This window comes from Typopeltis vanoorti, chromosome 1 (genome assembly GCF_054136105.1).
Source record: "Typopeltis vanoorti isolate ZY-2024b chromosome 1, IOZ_Tvanoo_1.0, whole genome shotgun sequence".
Taxonomy (NCBI): Eukaryota; Metazoa; Arthropoda; class Arachnida; order Uropygi; family Thelyphonidae; genus Typopeltis; species Typopeltis vanoorti.
In genome coordinates, this window is record NC_143549.1 from 100,725,313 (window position 1) to 100,751,068 (window position 25,756).

The following is a 25,756-nucleotide window of genomic DNA, read 5'->3' on the forward strand; positions in this document are numbered from 1 at the left end:
TTTTAGCTCTGCTGAACTATATTTTATGTGGACCATACTAGCTAGTATGGTCCACTGTATCTTATCTCACAGTATGGCATTCTTTCCCTTTTGGTGGTCTCTGCATTCATGGGCATTTCTGCATTTTCATTATTTGTTTCCTTGCACCCTTTTTTTTTTTTTTTCAGTTGACTTGTTGGAAACTATTTATGTCTATGCTAGGTTCTTTTGTGGCCTGCTCCTGTTCAGTTGTTGGCCTGGTGTTAGGCATATCAGGAGACAAATTGGGTGCTGTGTTTGGGAAATAATGTGGCCATTTCTTCTCCAGCACATCTTAGTCTGCTCATGCATCTTGCGCACCTGTTGATAGTCCAGGTGCTCCTAGTATATCCAAAAACTAATCCAAGAGAGAGAGAGACTCACACTACAGTGCAATGTGAAGTGAATAACCAGAGATGACTCACCTAATCTCGAACCAAGTATCAATTGAATCACTCCAACTCAGCATCAAGACTGTTTCCTCCAGTGACCTGAAACTGACTTAGTCATCTCTGAATACCTCGCTAACAACTCATCTTCCTTTTGAAAACCAGGTGACCAAATCTGTGCACAGTAATCCATATGCACTCTAATCAAAGCCTTGTATAATGAAATCATAACATCGTTACTTCTACATACATAAGAACCCATTGCTAATCCTTCCTTCTGTTCAAAATATTCTTCCCCTTTTCCCTTGTTAGCAAATCTCTTCATGGAGTGGTTTAAAGAAAAAAACATTGATTGAAGAAAACCTAAAATTTGGGTCAGATATGTTGATGACATATTCATCATTTGGGCCTGGCTGTATTATTAAATAGAATTTCTCACATAACCTTAATAATATCCACACTTGGATTAAATTTACTGTCAAATTAGAGGTAAACAGGTCTTTACCAATTTTAGACACTTATACAAGTATTACAGCAGAACACAGTCAGTTTCTCAGTATATAGGAAGCCAACAATGACTGGATGATATTTGCATGCCACAACCCATTGCCCACAGTGTAAAAAATAAGCATTATTTATACCTTACATGACAAAGCTTATAGAATCTCTACTAATATCTAGCTCAACTACCTAAGCATCATCCTACCAAAGAATGTCATGTTGGAGGCTTAATGAATTTTTTACAACACGCAAAAAGAATTAAAATAGAATTTAATACTTCCTATTTTTCGTCCTAGTCACTAGGACATCTACGGGGATTACAAAAACAAAACAAAAGATCAGCTCCCTCCTCTCTCGCTGCCTGGAGTTTACAAAGTACCCTGTTCCTGTAAGCTGGCGTACTTTGGACAGACAGGCAGATCAGCATCCATCCGCCTCGAGGAACACGAGTCTTACATCTCTAAACACAACTATGGCCATTCAGGCTTGGCTGACCATGTTTTGGACACCACCCACAGAGTATCATGGAAGAAAACCACCATACTCCACCACAGAAAATTCAAGAAAGAGAGACTTTTCTTAGAAGCAGCAGCAGCACTCAGAAACCAACTAAATCTTAATAAATACGGTTGCATTAAGCTTCCGAAGATTTGGGAAACACTCATCACCTGAGGTCCCACCTTACATTCCAGGCCACCTAGATAGGACTTTAGTGTTACCCACGTGGTTGGGCTTAGTATTGTAAGATTTGTATGTGCATGTTACATTAATTGTTTTTGTAATCCCCGTAGATGTCCTAGTGACTAAGACGAAATATAGGAAGTATTAAATTCTATTTTAATTCTTTTTGAGTGTTGTAAAAAATCCATTAAGCCTCCAACATAATGTCCTCACAGCATTTAAGCCTCTACACATGAATTCTAATCATTCATGGAGAAGATTTAGCACGCAAATCCAAGCAATATGGTAAGTCAAAACTACGACTATCTAGGCAACTAAATAGGCTGGCCTTTTTAAAAAGATGTCAGGATACAAGAGTGATACTGAAATGCGTTAAAATGAAGATCAATTTCCATTCCAAAAAAGCACTCCGTATATATAACCGTGCCAGCCTGGCATTACTATGTGATCAAATCGCCTCTACTCGTGCCACCCTCTCAGTGACGAACGCCGCCATTGGCTCCTTACATTCAGAGCTCTCCACCGTTCTTAACTCTGAACTTTGGTCGATTCTCTCTGGCATTTCGGAAACTTACGCACAGAGAGAATTTCAAAAAATAAAAAATAAACACGTCAAGAAATATAGCAACCTGGTTAAAGACAAACCACAACCACAAATTCAACCACTCCAGACAGTAGTAAACCTCTCTTCCAAAAGGCTCAACGACGATGCCATCAGTGCCCTTTGCCTCGGCCGTAATTTTGCCATCGCTCCGAAGGAAGTGCCGGTACTCGATGTAATGGTTAACATCGAACGGGGGATCGGTAGCTTACCGTCGGAGATAGCCAACAACATCAGGCTTGATGTAGCCAACATCCTCGCTCATTCTTTGCCTCCAAAAAGCAACTTATCATATGCCCAATGCATGGCTCTCCTGAAACTGCACAAAGAAAAAAGTATTGTCATCACCAGAGCGGATAAGGGTAATGCCACAGTCATTCTTAATACCAGTGAATACAATCGTAAAATGAACATTATCCTCTGTGATCGCGCTACCTACATCCTGCTAGAACACGACCCCACAAAAACACAAGTTAAGAAATTAAAAATCTTACTTAAAAAAGTAACCTCCTGGCCCCCCTGACGTCACGAAAAAACTTAAACCTTTCCGCGCCCGTCCCCCCCGAATATACGGTTTACCAAAAATCCACAAACCCAATTCCCCACTCAGGCCCATAGTAGATGCCACCAATGCACCTTGCTACAGACTGTCTAAACACTTGGCCAACTTTCTGATCCCCCTCACCGGAAGGTCCACTTCCTATATAAAAAACTCGACCCACTTTAAAGCCCTCACAGAAAATTTAACCTTGAATAATGCAGACATATTGGTAAGCTTTGATATCTCCTCTTTGTTTACCAATATTCCCTTAACTGACACCGTATCTCTCTTAGAAAACGTTTTTCCCTCTGACATCTTAGATCTTTTTTCCTTTGCCATTAACTCTGGGTATTTCTCTTGGAAGAACAAAATCTACAAGCAGATAGAGGGAACCACCATGGGTTCCCCCCTCTCACCCCCCTTGCCAATTTCTATATGGAAGATTTCGAAAAACAAGCCATAGACTCAGCCCCACTCAAACCTTCTATCTGGCTAAGATATGTAGATGATATGTTCTCTATTTGGCCTCATGGCCTAGACACGTTAGACTCCTTCCTCAGTCATCTCAATAGCCTACATCCAAGAATCCAGTTTACTATGGAAAAGGAAAAGAACAATTGTTTACCCTTCCTAGACACCTTAGTCACACGCCTGCCTAATGATACACTTGGCTTCACTGTATACAGAAAACCCACACACACAGGCAGATACATTCACAAACTCTCCCACCACCACCCCTCACAACAATATGGCATCATCAAAACTCTTACCAAGAGAGCCCACAATCTTTGTTCCAGTGGAACCACCCTTACTACTGAGCTTAACCACATACACAACACTTTCCTCTCCAATGGCTACAGCGAACACAGTATAAAAAAAATAATCAGTTCCTCCCCCATTCCCCGTCCTTCTCGTCAACAAGATTTTAAAAATGCCATCACCATACCCTACATCCGTGGCACATCTGAAAAAATAGCCAAGATACTAAAAAAAAAAGTACAACCTACACACAGCATATAAGCCCTACTGCAAACTTGCTACCCTTATCCGTTCTATGAAAGATCAGCTCCCTCCTCTCTCGCTGCCTAGGGTTTACAAAGTACCCTGTTCCTGTAAGCTGGCGTACTTTGGACAGACAAGCAGATCAGCATCCATCTGCCTGGAGGAACACGAGTCTTACATCTGTAAACACAACTATGGCCATTCAGGCTTCGCTGACCATGTTTTGGACACCACCCACAGAGTATCATGGAAGAAAACCACCATGCTCCACCACAGCAAATTCAAGAAAGAGAGACTTTTCTTAGAAGCAGCAGCAGCTCTCAGAAACCAACTAAATCTTAATAAATACGGTTGCATTAAGCTTCCGAAGATTTGGGAAACACTCATCACCAGAGGTCCCACCTTACATTCCAGGCCACCTACTACCGCCCTTAGAGGGCGCTCCACCTAGATAGGACTTTAATGTCCTAGTGACTAGGAAGAAATATAGGAAGTATTAAATTCTATTTTAATTCTTTTTGAGTGTTGTAAAAAAATCCATTAAGCCTCCAACATGATGTCCTCACAGCACTTAAGCCTCTACACATGAATACCATAGAATGTTAGTTCTCTTTCTTAGTTCAACAAATTCTACGTCAACCTGCTAGACAGTCAGATGAACATGAAAAAACAAGACTTCAGAAGAATAGCAATTCTCCCTTATATACAGATAAAATATAGGTATATTGCAAATATGCCAGTCTGAACACATTATTTTATATGATGATACAACAGCTGTGAGCCCCTTTTACAGGGAGGTACAGCATCATCACGTCCCTCCCCCTAATTTTATCCGGGCTCTGGACCGACATAGCTGACGAATCAGGCCTATGGCTGGGTTTTAAGTATTCTTGACTGTAATCCGTGTGTGTTCATGGGGCCAGTTTGTCTGTTCTGGAGAATGAAAAAAACTCCCTACCTCCATATGAGACTGGCTAACTCACCTTTTGTTGAAAGAGACCAGATAAAGGTTCCTCACTTCACAGATGGGAATCGAACCCAGGTCTTTCTGACCAAAGGGCTTTGCATCTATACTGACTGAACTATGGAGGCTCTTGAACACATTAAGGATGTAGAGAAGGAAGGAAAGGAAACACACATCAGGACTGGTAGCACATATAACTGAAACCAGACAAATATTATGGAAGCAAACCAAATAAATGTGAAATGCATGTGAAAAAATGCTTTACATAGATTACATTTTTTCTCAAGAGCATTCAAGGAATCAGCTGAAATGATCAAACTTACTCAACAATACAACCAATGTAAAACAATGGATAATTCTACATCAGGTCTAGTCTTCTCTAATTGAATATGATATGCACACAGTTACCAGTGGTTCACAGCAGAACTGTGAACCAGCAAACAAAATTATAACAAATGTGTGCTTCGCATTGTTATTCCTATTTTTTAAACATTTCATTATGCACATTACCTATTATAACCTGTTTTTAGTTTATTCACATATTTCTCCTGGTGATGTGAAATGCAAGAATTTTCATGAAAATAGTCGAGTGATCAATAAAAATTATTCTCTCCCATCTGCTTCCTGCATGTGAAAAAATACCAGCAAAAATATTTCTAATAGGCTTAGGAGTTGTTGATTATTCATAAATAGTGCTTCACAGTATAACCACCAAGAGAGAAAAAAATAAATTACTTTATTTGCCAATATATAAGATGTTCCAGCATATATAAAACACACCCATTTTTCAGGGGCATTTTTTGGGAAAAAATTATTTTATTGAAAAAAGTATACATTTTTTAAAATAATTATAACATCCTATCATATATTGATTGAAAACAATTTCAGAAAATTTTGGTGTAAAACAATTGTATTAAGGAAAAAATGTAGGATTACAATAATGGTTTTAATCTTCTGAAATCTCTTCTATATTTGAAATAGCATCATTACTTTCTTCAAACAATAAATCATCTTCAGTTTTTTTGCAGCCACAAGTTTTAACAATAATACTTTTTGCATTTCTGACATCTTACTTTTTTGTTTGAAGGCACATCAAACATCATAGGTATTTCACCTATATTTCCTATTTGTGATAGTTCAAAGCTCCCTTGTTTCCTAGTATTAATAACATGAAAATCAATAACTTTATTTTCATAGTCTTTTGTGATATTTTTGTTTTCGTTTGCATACATAGGGTATTTCTTTTCATAAACCTATAACACCATGATGTAATCTGTAAATTCATGATACCTATGTATGTTGCCTTTTATTTTGATAGATAAACAATCATTTTTGTGGATAGTGAAATACCAGATTTTCTATTGTCTAATACCCACATTTTTAATTCTTCAAGTTCTGTCCATTTTACAATTCTGGATATTATGTTTAATGAACAAGAACAGAACTCTTTCAAGTCCTGTTCTTGTTTTCTCCAAGTTCGTAACATGTTTTCGGTTGAGCGGCCCAAAATACTGTGCTGCTGCTGCTCTACTGCCATTTTCCTTTGCATACACAACAATGCCAAGTTTGAAAGCAATATTATAGCAATGTCTGTGTTTCTTTTGAGCCATGTGTTAATAATAATAAAACTAGTCTTAAACACTAGAATATCACTAATTTTATTGTACTTGAAAGACAATTGGACACGTGACTTGTCAAATGGCATTATGAAATTATGCAAGTGCAAGCTGCCGAGTGCTGTGTTTTAAATGAAACCAGATGCATTAAGTTTCACTATATAGAACATATCTATTGTCTTTAACTGGTTATTTTATCTACATATTAAATTTCTTGCATATTCAATGTGAAATCATGTATGACAAACGGGTGTGAGTAGAAGCATGAAATAACAAATTTTGACCTATTAAAATTCTAAGTGAAATTTCAACCTTTGGTGAAAAAAAAACACATCCTGGTTTTGAGACAAATTTTTAGGGAAAAAAATTGCATCTTATACACTGGCAAATGTGGTAATTTAATGATTTTTCATTAAATTACCACATTTGCATTTCATTTAATTTTTCATTAAATTACCACATTTATCATCTAATATTTCACTGGTTTTGTACTCAGCATCTTCAGAACACTTTTAAACCACTCATGCAGTTAGTTTTACTTTCATTCACTCTCCTAAAGATAAACTTCATTCTCTTGCACATTCTAGAGTGTATAAAGTTCCTTGTGCTTGCAGTTTGGCCTACTTTGAACAGACTAAAGATCAGTTAATATTCACCTTGACGAACACAAAAATTACATTGTGATCATCTTTATGGCAAGTTGGTACTAGCAGACCATGCTCTGAATATTCCTTCACAAAGGATTAAATAGAGGAATACATCTTTTGTACACATAAGTTGCTATAGGTCCAAAAGACTATTTTTAGAATTAGCATCGGCTATGAAACATTTCACTAACCTCAACAAGTATGATTGCATTAATTTACCAAAGATCTGGGAGACAGCCATTCTGAGACGAGATAGTCTGACTTCTCCAAATTAAATTTACTGTTAACTAGCCAATAGAAGATGCCTTGTTAGGACATTAGTTCTGTGTTAGTTAGAAACTGAATTGATTCTAATGTTTTATTTTTTTATTACTTCATGTCAGTGTTTTCTGCATCACTGCTATAATCTGCTATGCCGTGCTTGCAATTTTAGCAAAATGTCCCTGAAATTTCAGATACCACCACCATCACTCTCAGCTCCTTCATATCCTCCACTTCCTCTAAGATATCCCCACTAATCTCATACTCCAAATTTTAAAACCGTACACCTTGCTATGTTGAACTTGAATTCCCTCCACCCCCCCCCCCCCACACACAGCCACCCATTCACTCAGTCTTTCAAAACTACAACATCCATTCTACTCTTCATAACTCTTCCCAACTCTGCATCATCTGCATATCATTATTTACATTCCAATTTTATTTACATACAAATTAAATAACAAACGGCCCCAAAACAGTATCCTGTTAACCACTAGTGACTTTCCTTTTCTAGGATATTGTTCCCCATATACACAATGGGCTGATATCTATCAGACAATCAATCTCTAATCCAAACACTAATTTACATCAAATCCCACAGTTCCAATTTAATTGGTACTAACATCTAACTATACTACTGTGTATGCATCCTCCTTGTCCAATAATGAACTTCAAATTTATTCGCACTTTTATGACAAATTGGCAACTCTCATCTGTTCACCTAAGGACAAACTCTCTTCTTTATCACATCTAGGAGTATATGAAGTGCCCTGATCTTGTGACCTGACATGGTATTCAAGGCATGGATACCCATTCACACAGGATCAAATGGAAGAAAACAAAAGTGTTACACAAAAGTCATTATCAGGCTGGCACTATGACCAAAACTATTTTCATAGTTTTGGTGATTTTATTGCTGATTTTCATGTGAAGTTTGTTACAGCTGTTATTCAGTTTAGATAGAGAATCCTGGAGACTTGCATCTTGCTTAGGAGTAAAACATCATCTTGATAAAGATGAGGTAGAGGTGAACAGGATGAAATATTAAGTTGGCTGTTGCTATAGGCCTGGTAATATGGAGGAAAGCGAGAAGGAAATGTATAGGCAAATTAGCCCGGTTGGCAAGAAATTAGTGATCATTATGGGTGACTTTAAGTATAGTAACATAGACTGGAATGATAAGACTGCATCTGGGAGCAAAGAGAATGAATTTCTGGAGTTTCTGAGAGCAAGAGAACTAAAGGTATTGTATTTGATCATCTCATCAAATGATGCTATAAATGGGGTGCAAATCATCCACCAGTTGGAAAGAGTAACCATGAGGTGATCACTTGCAAGGTAGCCCGCCATGTCAGGACCTCTGTTAGAAAGGGATATGTGGAATTATAAGACTGGTGATTATGAAGAGCTCAGGAGGATGTGTGCAATGATAATTTGAAATGAGGAACTGGATGGAAAGGATATCGATGTTGCTTGGCCCCTAATCAAGAACTATCTGGTGGAGGCAATATCTGAATGTATTCTAGAGGTCAAGAGATTAAATAGAGTAGGTGTGAAATGCATGAATCAAGAGGTAATAAAGTATGCAATCTGGAAGAAGAAAAGATGAGTGGCAATAATCAGTTGCATGAGCAGTACAATGAGCAGGCAAGGAAGGTAACTCGCTTAATAAGGGTAGCAAATGTGCAGTACAAGCAGCACTTTGCTCATGAGGCTAGAAAAAAATCCTAGGGAGTTTTTTTTTTTTATGTGGAAAATAGAAGAAAGAATAATTATGGAAGAATGACACTGATTGGTGAAAATGGTACAGTGATAACTGTTGCAGTGGATAGAGTTGAGGTATTTAACGAGCAATTCATATAGTGTTGGTATTTCATTCTTGTGAATGTGACATCATGCAGAACTTGAATGCAATGGGAAGGGAAGAGGAGGAACTGTTAGCAAGTGAGCAGGAAGTATATGAGGAACTGAAAAAACTTGATGCTAATAAGACTGTAGGACTTGATGAAATTTCACCACATGTTCTGAGGGAACATTCTGGGGAGTTAACACCAGCTTTCTTTTACATATCTTTTTAACATGAATCTTGCATTGGGCTAGTTCTAAAAGAGTGGAAAGAGTGCAAAATTGTTCTGATTCATAAGGGAGGCGATAAGACTAAGGCTTTGACCAAATACAGAATTGGGTTGACAATAGGAAAATAATCTTTGATGATCAGCATGGTTTGTTAAAAAAAGATCATATTTTAGCAATCTGCTTACCTATTATAACAAGGTAGCAAATGCATTGGATAAGGGTGATGCACACACACAGTGGTATATTTAAATTTTTCAAAGGCCCTTGATAAATTGTCACATGACAAGCTGGTAATTAAATTGGAATGGTGGGGTTAGACAGTAGATTAGTGAACTGGATTGGGGAGGAAAGTTACTAGTGGTGTGCCTCAAGGGTCTATTGTTATTTAATTTGTATGTACATGATATTGGAAGAGATCAGTTTGCACATGATGTAAAGTGGAGGAGAACTATCAGGAACAGAGCAGATTCCATGACTTTGCAAGAGGACTCGAATGCACTGGTTGAATTGGCAAATAAGTGTGATTTTCAGTTCAATGTTGTAGATTGTAAGGTTTTAAAATTTAGGAAGCAGAGATGGAATGTATTGTACACAACTGGTGGAAATATCTTGGAGGAGGTAAAAGAGATGACAGATGTGGGAGTGACGGTGGACAAAGACTTAAAATTTCGGAAACATATTGCTAAAACTGTGAGAACAGCACAGCGGATAATGGGAATTATGCAGAGGGTACTAACTTGTAGAAGTAAGGACATTATGGTTCCATTGTATAAGGTTTTGATTAGACCATATATGGATTATTGTTCACAGATTTGGTTACCTGGTTTTCAAAAAGATGTATTGAAAAAGGTCCAGAGACGATTGACTAAGGTGCTTTCTGGTCTGTGGAATATTGAGTATGAGGACAGATTGAGAAAGTGCCATTGGCAGAAACTGGTGGATAGAAGGAAAGGGAGATATGATTGAGACATATAACTTAAAAGATTATTATCAGGGTGAGGAGCAGGTTTTTGCACAGAGAGTGGTTAGTGATTGGAATGCATTGCCCGAGAATGTGGAGATGGTGAATATATTTAAGGTGTAGTATGATAAAGTGTGTGACAGTGGGACCTCCTGCAATTAGTCTTTTGACTTCATGGAGGTTTGATAATAATAATGATAATAATACAGATGATGAATAAGAGTGGAGATAGTGTGCATTCTTCTCTTATACTTGATTCGACATCAAACAATCATCTTGTATCTTGTTCAGTTCTAACTGCTGACTTGAATATTAACTATGTATTGCTCTGTATGATGTTCCATTTATCCCATATAATTATAGCATTTTTAAAAGCTTTTCTTTGGATTGTCATGTGCCTTTTCCAGCTCTACAAAACTTAAGTGCAGATCCTTGTAATATTATTATTAACACCAAACTTCCATAAAGTCTAAAGACTCATTATGGTCCCATGATTTCTGAACACTGTTGTAAAGTGTAAATCTGTTCTAGACAACCTCTATTTGACTTGAACACAGAATGCTATTCTCAAAGTTTGTCCTCTGTAATTGTTTCTAGCCTCTTCTCAAGTATGTTTGAATCTCATCTGGATTGCTTAGTAGAGAAATTCCTCTGTAATTCTCATATTCAGTTTTATTTCCATTTTAATAGATATAGTGGGAACTATTAAAGCTCTACTCCAATCATCTCCATTAAAGGGGAAAAAATTGTCTGAATTCAATCCACTGACCAGGCCTTCTGAATTATGCAGTGGAGCTGCTGCATAATTCAGATGGCTCGTTTATGTATTCCTGTTTGCTTTCTCTTATCTACTACTTCACTGTCGATGCTTGTTTCGTTTAACTGTCTTTCAGACTAATTACTCCAGACATCTAGAATATCTTTATCTTTAATTTTCATGTCACTTTATCATCTTTGATTTTGAATCAGTAAATTCATGGTTCTTATTTATTCTTCATTAAAAAATACTTCAGATTACCATTTGATGTTTGTTCTATAACCTTGTTATAGTATTATTATTATTATCACCTGTCACACACACATACAAAGCTCTTTCAACTATGCCTTAATTAATCTGTATCTACATTCACAACATACACTCAGCAATGCATTTCACTCATCAACTACTCTCCATGCAAAGAACCTACTCCTCAGTCTTTGCTCACATCCTCCTTATACAATTTCCACAGATGGTCTCTTATTCTACTCTCCTCTCCCATTCCATGAAAAATTTCTTCCATATTAACCTAGTAACAAACCATGACCAACTGATATATCTCAATCATATCCCACTTCTCCTCCTATTCATGAGGCAAATTACATTTTTTCAATCTGTATTCATACTCCTAAGACCAGTTAGAATGTAATCCTAGCCTCTTTATTTATGCACATCATGATCCTCTCCATCATTACCATTAACTGACGTGACGACTTCACAACTTCTGCAATATGGCCCTTTTCCACCACCCCCAGATCTCTCATTTTCTCTACCTCCTTTAAAGTTTCCTCACTGAGTTAAGTGAATACTTTGCATCCCATTGTTACTTACTGAATTTTAAAACCTTACACTTTGAAACAGTGAACTGGCAGTTTCACTTACCTACTCATTCATATAATCTATTCAAGTTCTCCTCTAAGGCTATAACATTTGTTTGACTCTGTATTGCTCTCCCCAGTTTTGCATCATCTGCAAACTGTTGCATGTCACCAGCTAAATCCATCCCAATATCATTCATAGCTTCAATACAGATCCTTGCAGTATACCACTAGTGAATTTCATCTTTTGGGATACTGAACCCCATATACAACTTTGATATCTACAGTGTCTGACAGTCAGTCACTAGTCTGTTATCCATTCCCACCCGTTTCAGCTTATTTAACCAGCCTGCCAGGTGGCAGTCTATCAAATGCTTTTCAAAATCTAAGTTTATCACTGTATATACATTGCCCTTACCCAATAAATTTGTCATCTTGTTATAGTACATAAGTAAGTTGGTAAAACATGATCTTTCGTTAACAAACTTGTGTTAACAATCACAGAGAATTTTCACTATATGATTTAAGGAAATTACAACGTACTAGGATATACGTTAAAATAAATTTTAATATATTTCAATATTTCGGCAACGTCACGTTGCCATTTTCAAGAACTTAAGAACAAGACACGTGCATGCAGGGACAACAAAACAGTAAATGAGGAAGAAGTCTGAAGCTATTATTTCTCCTAAAGTCCTGATGGTGCCATCTAGCGGGCAATGTTGGTATTCTTGGGCGATTGGGCTGAAGGTCTTCTGATGTAGGTTTCCCAAATTTGAGGAAGTCTCATGCAGCCAAATTTGTTGAGGTTTGGATCGTTTCTTAGGGCTGAAGTTGATTCCATGAAAAGCCTTTCATATCTGTATTTGCTACGGTGTATTATCCTGGCTTTCTTCCACCGTATTCTATGGCAGGTATCCAGCGCATGGTCAGCAAAACCAGAGTGGCTGTATTGGTGAAACCGGATGTAGTCCTTGTGTTCTGAAATTCTGATATTTGCTGTCCTGCCTGTTTGGCCAAAGTAGGACAAGTAGGACAATCACAGAGAATACTGTTGTTATCAACACATTTCTGTATCCTAGTTCTCACTAAGCTCTCAATGCCTTAACCACAACTCCTTGTATACAAACTGATCTATAATTCGAAGCTACAACCTTATTTACCACTTTTATGCAGTAAACAATCTTCTTTACACTCTATTCAGACCTGTCCTGTTGTAAAACTCTTATTAAACAGGCATGCAATAATGAAAATGTAATCATGTAACATCACAAAACATCTGGTCTGGAATGTTCTTAATGTTGCTTGAAAAATAATATTTTTTAAAAATATTATTTTTCAAGCATAGCTTATTGTTCATACTTATGAAACTACAAGTTAAAATGATTTTAGTGATGCATTTTGAATTTTTATTCAAAATGTATCACTAAAATAGAATGAATTTTTATGTACAGGTATCCCTCGATTAACGTGGTTAATTAATCCCTCGGCGTTACCGCATATATCAAAATCACTTTAATCAAATCTCATAATCAATGGTAAAAAGTACAATTCATCCCTTATCGATTACTGTATTAATAATTCATTTTATATGGTACTCTTTTAGGAAAGATAAAAAACGAATGCAAAGTAAATGTTTAATAAATACTTGTACCTACATTAGTTACTGCAATTTTTTTTTAATCAAAAGAAGTTATAAAGAGTCATTTGAACAGTTTTAGTTTTTTTCTTATTGGCATAAATTCTACGATAACAAGCAAAATGACTCTCCAGACCTCGGCAAACAAGCATTCTTCGATTAACATCTGGATCCATATCCATTACTTGCTGCTTAAGCGATTCTAAACTGTGAAATATTCCATCCCGTTCTTTGACTGTTATTTCCTTTGGAACCTCATCTTCACATTCCATTTGTTCGTTGTCTTCATATGTGCATTGTTCAATTTCAAGAAGATCATTGTCACTGAAATCTTTTGAGTTTAAATCCAATAATTCTTTAACATCTTCTACATCAAAACCAAGGTCTTCACCAATTGCAACGATTTCTTTGACCACATTGTTCACAGGATTTTGAAAACAACCTAAGTCATTAGTGCATTCTGATAGAAGGTTTTACCAAACAGCTTTCATGCAACTAGAAGACACTTGCTCCCACGAGTCATGAATGTTCTCAATTGCATGTTTAATGTTAAATTTTTTCTGAAATTTGTGGAGCATAATCACATTTTCACCCGTTGTTGTTTCTACTGCCCTTTGAGAATGTCTTTTTAAGAAAATAGGCTTTGAAAGTTGCAATGACTCCCATGTCCATAGGTTGTAACAATGATGTTGTATTTGGATGATTTTGCATGGTAAATTTGAAGGCACGTTAATCAAAACTTTGCCACATATATCAAGGGATTGCCGCAATAATCAAATCCGCATTAAGCAAGGGATACCTGTATTTAGCATGAACATTTTAGTTTTGTGCTTATAGAGTCAACTTTTACTGCAGACATATGAGTTCACTGGGATAGTTTGTTATAGCGGATGGTTTTCTAGAGTGAATTTTCTTTATAACAGCATTATGCTTATGGTACTTTAGTCATGACCCTATGGCAGTTTGTCATAGTAAGTGAATTTATTAGAAAAGTGCTATAGTGAAAGTTAACTGTATTACCACTGCCTTTGTTATAACATTGTATATCTTTATTGTATTAAGATTATAATTGTAAGATCATTATATTGCCTCTTTTCTCAAGTTGATTTCCTATGCTTAGGTCCAAAGTCAGTGCTAGAAATTCGACAGGGTCTTACATCAGAATCATATCTTCTGGAATCTGTTACTGGATATCAACATCATAAAATTCCACGCGGTCAGGAGTATGTTGTGCCTGCTTCTAGTGGATTTTATATACGTCTGACTGGCTTTTTTAATAATAAATCTCATATTGCCATTATCTATGCATCTTTTAAATATGAAGGTATATTTTTCTGTAAACCCTATCTCATTGAAAATTATATGAATGTGTCTAAAGACCATTATAATTATCTTTAGTTATTCTTATGGTTTACTGTGTTTTGTACATAGCTGTTCACTAAGTAATAAGACTATATTTATACAGAAAACAGATTACCTTTAATCATCATCATTTACATGGTCTTTTTCGACGTAACTACTGTGAGACACGATGCATTTGCCCAACGTTGTGTCCACTTCTTAAACACATGTGAGAGTCCATTTTTTTGAGAGTTCTTCAAAAACCGCCTCCACAGCTTTTACACATACTTTGTTGCTTTCGAAACAGCGGCCCCTTAGTGGTTTCTTGAGCTGAGGAAACAGCCAGAAATAGCACGGTGCGAGATCAGGACTGTATGGAGGGTGTGGTAGGATATCTGTGTTGTTCTTCTGCAAAATGTCCACTCCACAACCAGCAATATGTGGCCTTGCATTATCGTGGTGCAATAAGAAGCCATTCTTCAGCAATGGACGCTTCCTTTTGATGTGCTTGATGATAATCGCTGCTGTGTTGATCATTGTCTCTGTGATGGACATTGAAGGTCTTCCCTCACGTTCAAGATCTTCCCCATTTTGCCTTCCTTCCTTAAAAGTTTTATGCCAGCGAAAAACACTTGCCCTCGACATTGCTTCATCGTGGAAAGCTTCGCGTATCATGTTAAAAGTGTCCGATGCCGATTTTTGCAAACGCACACAAAATTTAATCGCATAACGCTGTTCCAAGGGCGCTTTCATTTTGAAGACTGGTCGTGCTTCGTAGGCGCGCTGATGAGCACTTGCGTTTAGTCATGTGACACTCTGGCACATCAGCCCGTATACGCCATCTATCAACCTCTTTTGTTAATACATACAGCAACATTTCTTTATTCCACAGAAATTAATATTGTGATGAGTGGTTTCACCAGTCTTATTACTTATTGAACAGCCCACGTACATCAGCCAGGAGATCATTTAATTAGCAATGGATGTGTTATATTACTGATAATTACAATAACAGTTATTGTAATATATACAGTTATATTATACACTTCATAATATGCAGTTACTCTTCAACTTGTTAACATTTTTTTTGTATATTTATACAAAGAAAAGAGAAAAAAATAAAATAAAAGCATGAGAGGGAAATGCCATTGGAACAGTGAAAGTTACGAACTTAGGAGCGAAAATACAGGAGGCAAGGTTGAGATGGTTTGGTCATGTGATGAGGAGGGAGGACGAATATGTGGGAAGAAGGGTCATGCAGATGGATGTGCAAGGAAGGCGGAAGCGTGGGCGGCCAAAGAAGAGATGGAGGGAGCTGGTAGAAGAGGACTTGAAGATGAAGAACTTGGATGTGGTGACAGCCCAAGACAGGAAGGTGTGGAGGAGACTCATAACAAACAGTGACCCCACTTAAGTGGGAGAAGAAGAAGAAGAAGAGGGAAATGCAAGGAAGACATAAATGCGAAGAAGCACAAGTAACCCTACTCAAGGTTAAGAATTTAGAATTCTGGCTGATGCCATGATGTTCATTAGTATATACATTGGTATTTGAAGCTGATTTTTCTTTGGATGCTCTGGTTATTCCCTGAAAACATGGTCTAAATCACTTTTTTGAAAAAATTGAGAATTGATGCCTTAGTCTTTTTTGTGGACTTAGACCTCCTGGTTGAATGCTGAAATATATAATAACAATTATGGCAAGTCAGCACCAGCAAACTATGTGTCAGCATCTATAAGATACCCTTTACCTATAACAAGTCAGCACTGACATACTGTGTGTTGGACACCCCTTTTCATAATTATAGGGCTATACAATAACACTATAATACCTAGCAACCATTACAAGTCACAGAGACTGTTTTGGAATCAGTAATGAAGTATTCTCTAAATCTCAACATTTTTTTAAAATTTACCAACTAATGTGAGACAGCCATTTTAAGACAACCTTCAGCCCAAAACTGTAAATTATTGTAAATCCAGTTTAGATAACGGATTCAGTTCTTTTCTTCATTATAATTTTGAATTTTTTTTTTTTTTCATATTTACTTAATTGTAAAGGACTTGTGTTCAATGACAAGTGCACTCTTCCCCCCCCCTTTCTTTTGTATGTGTGTGTGTGTGTGTGTGTGTTTTCTGAGTATACTGGTGTGATATCTCTAAAATTAAAATATCAGAAGCTTAATAAATTATCATATTATTTTGTTCTTGTGATGTTCTGGGTTGTAACTATTAAATGATATCAAAATGAATCTCCTGCTATCTGTCTTATATGCTAAAACACCAATTAAATCTCCTCAACACTCCCTGTTAGACCAAATCAATGGATAAGCGAAAACAGACTAAGAAACAGGAAATGAGTGATCGGAGTGGGGAGAGAGGTGTAGTATTATTGTAACTAGAGTAGGAGAGACAGGGGTACAGCATTTATAATTGAGTATATATGGTGGTGGGATGGCCTTGAAGAGAGGGAATTAAGCTTGAGAATGGGATGTGGAAAGTTTTTCACTTAAGTTATAAGTTAATTATATTTGCCAAAAAAAGATGTTCTTGTTCAATCTTTTACCCAAATATAAGCAAACAAAGTTTACATGTGAAGTTTCTTTACAACTAGGCCATTTGTATATAGAGGCTGATGACTTCACATCAACTGCCTTAATATCTTTCCCAAAATGCAAAGCTAATTTCCTTTTGGATGTGAAAGGTCAAAACTGGTCTGGGTAGTAAATGCTCCTCAATGCTTAGCCTTATGCACATCCCAAACAAAGTGCGCTTTGCATTATGGAATATTAAGGCAGTTGACGTGAAGTCATCAGACTTCTATGTGCAAATAGACTAGATATGAAGATACTTCATGTGCAGACATTGTCTGTGGAATGATAACAGAGCTTCAGGAGATTCCCAGGTAAACATCTCGCCATAATGCCTGCCTCCCTGTTTCTTCTGGATCATGATATTAGGACTGACTCCTTTCCCTAGATATTAGCCTAACCCTCTGCCCACATATCATAGTAGAAATGCAAATCATTCAAGAAGGCAACTGGTTTCCAATCTTCAGTGGTCCAATGATGCCTCTTCAATGCAAACTACAGATGTAATCAGCAATGATTAGGCATAAGAGCATGGGTACCTACTTCAGGAATCCATAACAGAGGAAAGTACATTGGATTGTAGTCTGGGAAGCACCAATTCACCCTGTTCATTAGTAGGACAACTTGCATTCGCCATGAGTATCGACAAGGTGTGGGTGCCCACTACTGATCTGGTGACAGCCTTTCTGTCCAGTATTCTGCCACTCTTGGAATACCATAACTATAGCTCTCTACAAAGAGCTTACAATATTGGAAGCTTCCTAGATATTGCCTGCCACCTTACAACCAATACCTAGAACTTGACTTTTTCAAGGTCCATCACATAGCCCTATCTATCAGCAACTTTAAATGAACATCATGCCTCCAGTATCATGTGCACCAGCCTTCACCATAATATGAGAGCCATCTGTTTGAATGAAATGACTATCTTGAAATAACAGGGGTGGTCATAATATTTGAAATATACTGTGTATTTGTTAATGATGCAAAGTTAAGGAGAGAGTCATAAAGAGTGATGGTGATGTCAACTACTTTTGGAAGATTTAAATATACTTTTAACTTAGTTGAATGAATTGGATTGTAGTTTTAATGTTAATAACTACACTTTTGGAATATATTGGTATAAACTTTATACTGTATATGTGGAACTTTGCTTCAGGAGGTGGATGACATTAATAATCTGAAGATGATAGTCACTAATGGCCTGAAGTTCAGAGTGCATTGCAAGCACTGCAAATACTACACAGGTAATGCTGCTGCTGCTGCTGTGATGAGAAGCATACTTCCTCTCCACCGCTTTCTCATCTCCTAGGATTAGTCGTTTTTCAACACTAAAAGAAGCAATCCTTTGTGCTATTTTGTTGACTTTAGCTAAATATCTGCTAAATTTCAACCCCCCCCCCCAAACCACCACCACATCCAATTCCTTAGCTTTATCAGTTTTATGTAATACACTCTCATCAACTTAATACATAGCCTATAACCTTACACTTATTAAATGTATGCCTTTTCTCTTTAAATTCTAATAAGTTTTGTATGCAAAAATCACTTATTAATGGATCATTTTATTGATAACCTACTTCTCTCAAACTATAAAAGATATCAGAAGTTATCCATTTTAATATCCTCGTTGTATTTAATGAAATAAATATTCATTTGCATACTAATCACTTATGATTTCAACAATTAGTATTTCATATTTGCTGGAATTTTGTTATACTTAAAGATTGCTATGCAGTAGGAGAATTTGAATGTGAAAATGGTCGCTGCTTAAAAAATGCACTCCGTTGTGATGGATTTAATCACTGCAGTGATGGTTCAGATGAAGCTGCTTGTTATGGTAAGTGAATATTCAAAATTTTCTTTGCCAAATAATCTGAAATCATAATCTTGGTTTGGCAGTTTTCTGTATGAAGGAGAGGCTTATTCTATGTGATTTGTTAAATTAAATAAATGGAATGAATAATTTATTTCACATGACCACGGTCATTTTGTTTTCCGGTGCCTTGCAAATGTTTATTAAAACATGAACAAATGCTCCAATGGCTAATCTCCAATCCAATTCACTACTCTGATATTAAATCATATGCTGCAACTTAAATATCAGCTTATTGTGTTTCATCCTGTCAAATGCCTTTGCAGAATCAAAAAATAAAAAAAAGACAATATAAGCCTTTTTATTAATAACTAGTTTTGTTACTTTATTATAAAAGCCAACAACCAGATTACAGAAACAAGATTGCTCCTAAACAAATCCATGCTGATCCTCACAGATAGCATTATCCTGGTCTTCCTAATTTTGTCCCTCACTAGATAATAGTAAATACGAGGGCTGTTCGATAAGTCCATGCAAAGTCTAAGTGATAGCGCCACCAGTATGTATCGAGGTTATTTTTAGCTGCTGGCAACTGTTGGAGGATCACACACTAAGTTTCAGTCAGATTTTCTTTTTTTTTTTTTTATGTTAGGCCCATATACAGGAGGTTGGCTGGTCAACCTATAGTACGTTAGTACCGTCTATGGGTGATGAGTTGTGAAAGGAGAAACCTGTTTACATTTGATTTGAATGCCTGTATATTTTTATTCCTTGGGAAATACATCAGGCAGAAGACTGTTCCACACTACTGTAGTAGCAGGGATGAATGAGGAGGAGAAGAAACTTGTTCTGTAGGTTTTGAGGTGTACTGTAAAAGGATGTTGGGCGGCAGCTGTACGTGTTCCAATGAGCTTAGTACAGAGTGGGGGAATTATTGATGCTGTTTCAGATGAACCTTTTCCGTGAAAGTATTTATAGAATATACAGATTGCAGAGACCAAGCATCTATGTGAAAGTGGGGGGGGGGGGTGAGTTGATGAGGGATGGGTCATTTATTAGTCTAATTGCTCTCCTCTGTATTGAGTCAAGCATTTTGAGGGAGCTTTTTGGAGCCCCACTCCAGATGTGAAAGCAGTATTCGAGAGCTGGGCGGATTTGTGACTTGTATAGTGTTAACAGCTGTTTAGAGATGAAGTATGTCTTGAGCGAAAGAGAAAACCTAGTTGTTTGGAAGTGAGGAAGCAATGGTTGTGATGTGTTTATGCCAGGAGAGGCTTGATTTAAAGGTAATTCCGAAAAGAGAAATTTCGTCTTGTCTGTGAATTTGAGTGTTATCGAAAACAATGCTGGGGGAAAATGGTTCTTTTTTGTGAGAAATAAGACAGTACTGGGTTTTACTAGCGTTGAAGTTGACAAGGTTGTCTGAGCCCCATCGGAGGATGGTTTGGAGGTCGGAATTAAGGGCAGTGGTGGTTGATGTTCTGCGAGTTGTGTAGGGTAGGGTTTGTCAAATGAAAGGGAGGAATGTAGTGTGCTGTCATCTGCTAAACTGCGGATTGGGTTAGAGGTCAACTGAAGTAGGTCATTGATATATAGAAGGAAGAGGGTCAGTGAGAGAACTGAGCCCTTGAGGGACACCGGCATTAGTTGGATGGTGAGAAGATAGGGAGCCGTCTACCACACATAGTGTGTGTCCAGACAGGAAGCTGGCAATCCATCTGCAGAAGTCCTGAGGCAGTCCAAATGATGGGAGTTTGCATAGCAAGCCTTTGTTCCAGACTCGGTCAAAGGCTTTGGAGATATCAAGTGCAACTATTTGGGATTTGCCGAATTTCTCCACAGCATTTGTCCAGTGATGGGTGATGTATGGGAGTTGATCTCCTGTTGAACGGCTTTGGCAGAATCCGTACTGGTGGTCACTTAATAGCCGGGTACCTTCAAGGTAGATTAGGATTTGAGAGTTGATGATTTCCTCCATTACTTTAGATAGGGCTGAAGTGAGTGAGATAAGGCAGTAGTTAGGTGGCAGTGATTTGTCACCCTTTTTAGGAATGGGTTGAATATAGGCCAGTTTCCCGGTTTTGGGATATATACCAGTGGAGTAAGAGTGTGTGTACAGGTGACATAGGATAGGAGTCAGTTCAGATGCACAGACCTTCAGGATAACTAGAGGAATTCCTTCTGGACCAGGAGACTTTTTTGTGTCCAATTTAGACAGCAGCTTTGTGATGTCTTTTTGGCAAAAGGATATAGGGGGCATTGTATGTTGGGCAGTTGGAATGACTGGAGGGCATTTGCCATTGTCAGTTATGTGTGTGCATTGGAGGCAAAGTGTGATGCCAGGAGGTTAGCTTTTTCTATGGGTGATGTTGCAAATGAGCATTCTGGGTATGATAGAGGTGGGAATAGTGTAGGGCAAAAGTTACGGCCAATTACCTTGGCAAGGGACCAAAAGGCCCGGATGCTGTTTGGACAGGCTGCAAGCTTCCTGCCTGTTCAAAATCTGTTTTGGAAGTATTGATGGTTTTCTTGTATTTGTTTCAGGCTTCAGTGTAGGCATTGAATGAGGTTCTTGATTTGAGCCAGCTGTGGTATGCCTGATTTTTCATTTGTACAGCCTTGGCACATTTTTTGGAGAACCAGGGTTTAGTTAGGAGACGGCAGGTCTGAGTAGTATGCTTTCATGCCAGCGAGGATCACTTTGGTGATGCGTTTGCCGCATATGTCTGGACTGGAAGACCGAAACAATAGTCTAACCATGGGAATGAAGCATAGTAGTTTCGGAGACCTTCCCATTTGGCACTATTGTAATACCAAACTACTCTTGTGTGGGAGTAACTGTGTAGGCGTTGTTGCATGGGGAAGGAGATAAGCACTAAGTTGTGGTCAGAATTACCCAGGGGGCTTACTATATTCAATGCATATTTGGGGGGTTATTAGTAAGGAAGAGATCTAGGGTATTTGGGGAGTGGTTTGGGTTATCTGATATTCTGGTCAGTTTTTGAACAATTTGCATGAGGTCATTAGTGACTGCACATGTTTCAGCATCTCTGCCTGCAGGATCTGTATGATTGGAAGAGGAAAGCCAATTGGTGTTATGGACGTTGAAATCACCCAGAAGGATGATTTCGCTGTTTGGGGAGTGGGACTGGAGAAAATCAACTTTTAAGGAGAGGAAATGAAAGTGCTCTGAGTGATTGGTGGTGTTAGGAGAGCGATAGAGACAGCAGATGAATTTGACTGAGTGGGAGAGGGATATCTTCAGCCAAAGAAGGTCGAAGTCAGGCGATTCCAAGTTAGTTGTTCTCTCGCAGGGTATGTCAGAGCAGATATATGCACAGATGCTACCCTTGAGTTGAAAGGAGTTAAATGGTGTATAGTTAGGAAGGTTGAGATGAATAGTGCTTGAGGAGGTGAGATTTGAGTTTTGGTTAAAAAGAGTAGGTGGGGTTTGGTGGACTGCAGGTGGTAATGGATGCTGTTGAGGCCAGATAGATCTATTACTGTGTGTTTGGCGTTCATTTGAATCGATCAAGTACCATGATTTATGAAAAATGGATGAGAAAGAATTTCGTATAGTGATTAAACTTTACTTATTGAAAGGCAAAACAGCTCAGGAAACCAAAGCTAAGCTGGATAAACATTATGGTGAGTCTGCACCTTCAATTAGAATGGTTTATAAGTGGTTTAGTAACTTTCAAAGTGGCCATATGAGCACAAGTGATGCTGAACGCCCTGTTGAGGTCACTACTCCAGAAATTATTGAAAAAATCCATATGGTGATGGATGATAGAAGAGTGAAGGTGCTTGAAAATGGTAAGGCTATGGGCATCTCAAATGACCATATACATAATATTTTACACGAACATTTACATATGAGAAAACTATCCGCAAGATGAGTGCCGCGTTTGCTCACACGGGGTCAAAAGTGTCAATGTATGAACTGTTGCAAACTTGTTCGATTTATGCTACGACGTCCTTTTGCATCCCCCCTCCCCTACTCTTCAGATATGGCTCCCTCGGACTATGATCTGTTTCCAAGCATGAAAAAATGGCTGGCAGAAAAGAGGTTTTCATCAAACAGTGAAACGATTGCCGAAACAACTGCCTATTTTGAAGAGTTGGACAAATCATACTATATAGACGGGATCAAAAAACTCGAGCATTGTTGGACTAAGTGTACAGACCTCAAAGAGACTATGTTGAAAAATAAAAAAGGTTTGTCCCCAAAAAATTGTGTTTTCTTCATTTTTGCACGGACTTATCAAACAACCCTCGTAAATACAAACTGGTCTATAGTTTGTATAAGTTATCACTGTATAAGGATGATAGTAGAACGGAAGTGTCAGCTACCATCCTTAGAATGCATGGGGAGAATGCATTCTAAACCCTGACCATCCTCTAGTAATAAAGCTTACTTTTCCAGGATGAAATAACCTCATCATTTAATAACTTCACTATGTCATCTACATTGGCCACTTGAGCGCTTTTTTCATCTAACAATGTTATTCTGACACAATCATTTTTCCTTCTACTCACTACATAATGAAAGAAGCCATTAGGATTTTCCTTGGATCATAAGACTAATCTCTTCTTGTATTATACTTTTGTCTCCTTTTCTGCACTGGTCATGTTCCTGACCTGAGTCTTATATTCCTCATGCAAGTATTCTCCTCCTTTCTCTTTATACTTTTTTCCGTAACATCGTTTTTTATATGTAGTTCGTGTGAGTACACAAATTCACATGGAGAGAAGATGCAAGAAATATGAAAGTCTCATTGGCTATGCTATTGTTGACAGTGATGTTTTCCCACTGGCTCGGGACACAAGAGGATACAGAGAATTTGAAATAGGAAGTGATCACCATTTAGTGTTGAGCAGAATAAAATTGAACTTCATATTGAAAAGAAGTGGGGGGGGGGAGTATTGAAACAAATCAAAGTTGAACAGCTATTAGATGTGAACTGCAGACTCAAATATGCAAACATTATTCAAAAAAACTGAAAGAGTTTGAACACAAGAACCAAACCTTGGAGATTCAGTGGCAAACCCTAGATAATGCTTAGATTGATTCGGCCACAGAGGCATGTGATGAGATGTGTCAGTAAGGATAGAAAAATCAGAACTCCATAGTGGACTCAGTAAGTTAGAGAGGGAGTGAAGGAAAAGAAGGAAGCATATCTAAAGTTCCTGGCAGGTAAGTCACCTTGTTCTCTTAGAGAATACAGAGAAAATGTAAGAAAGCAAAGCATTGTGTAAAATTAGATAAACAAAAGCCATGGGAAAACTTTGGTAAGAACAGTGAAAATAAATATCAGGAATGTGATAAAATATTCTGGAGGCTATTGAGAAAAGAGTACTGTAAAAGAATTGGAGATGATAAAGGGGACATGAAAACTGAGGATAAAGATATTCCTGAAGTAAGGATTAATTACTTTGAAAGATTGCTAAATTTCTATCACAAATGACATCATGGTGGTAGAAAACACTCAACAGGAATGCTATCTGGAATATATATCTGTACTTGAAGTAGAAAAAAGCTCTCACAAACCTGAAATGTAGAAAGGCAGTTGGAGTAGTGATATTCGACCAGAAATGCTAAAATATGGAGGTATAAAAGTTTTATAGTGGCTAATACACTGCATAATTCAGAAGGCCTGGTCAGATGGTCAAATTCCAGATGATTGGAGTAGAGCACTCATAGTACCCACTATAAAAACAGGAATAAAGCTGAATGTGAAAATTACAAAGAAATTTTTCTACTGAGTGTTGGTGAGATTTATGCAAGTATTCTTGAGAAATGGCTATGAAATATTGTGGAGGAGAAGCTTGGAGTAGAACAAGCTGGGTTCAGACCAAACAGAGGCTGTTAGGATCAGATTTTCACTTAGGAAAGACCAATAGTTTAAAAATCATGAGAATATAACAAGGATCTGTATTTAAGTTTTTTAGATCTGGAAAAGACTTATGACAAGGTGCCAAGAGGAAAGCTCTCCAAACCATGCCAGTTATATGGTATAAATGGGATATTATATGAAGCAATACATAGTCTCTATTTCAGTTATAAATCAGTAGTTAGGATTGAAGGGGGTACACGAAGATGGTTTGATGTAATCAGGTGTGCAACAAGGGTGGACATTATATCTATCATTATTCATCATCTATATGGATCACATTATGAAGGAAAGCAGTATTAAACGTGATATCAAAATTGGAGAAGATAATCTCAGCTCTTTACTTTATGCAGATGATGTTATACTTTTAAATAAATCCAGTACAAATCTGCAGGATTTCCTGACTAAATTGAATAACTGTTGTAATAAATTTGGTATGAAAATTAGCAATAATAAGACAAAGTGAATGAAAATAGGCAGAAACATTGAAAACGTCAATTGCATCATGAATGGAGAACCTATAGAACAAGTGAAACATTTCAACTATTTAGGCACAATTTTTAGTGAAGACGGTAAATTAAATAGGGAAATAGACAACAGAATCAACAAAGCTGCTATGATTGGAAGTCAACTGAATAAAGTTAT

General features: G+C 37.4%; 1 protein-coding gene across 1 annotated transcript in view; it reads left to right on the top strand.

Annotated features, from left to right (window-relative positions):
* Nucleotides 1-25,756, top strand: part of LOC150110255 (uncharacterized) — a 133,445-nt gene that overhangs the window by 97,546 nt on the left and 10,143 nt on the right. Inside the window, exons 10-11 of the mRNA XM_090398613.1 lie at nt 14,593-14,796; nt 19,128-19,241. Of these exons, the coding sequence (XP_090254739.1) occupies nt 14,593-14,796; nt 19,128-19,241 (318 nt within the window). The remainder of the gene's footprint in view (nt 1-14,592; nt 14,797-19,127; nt 19,242-25,756) is intronic.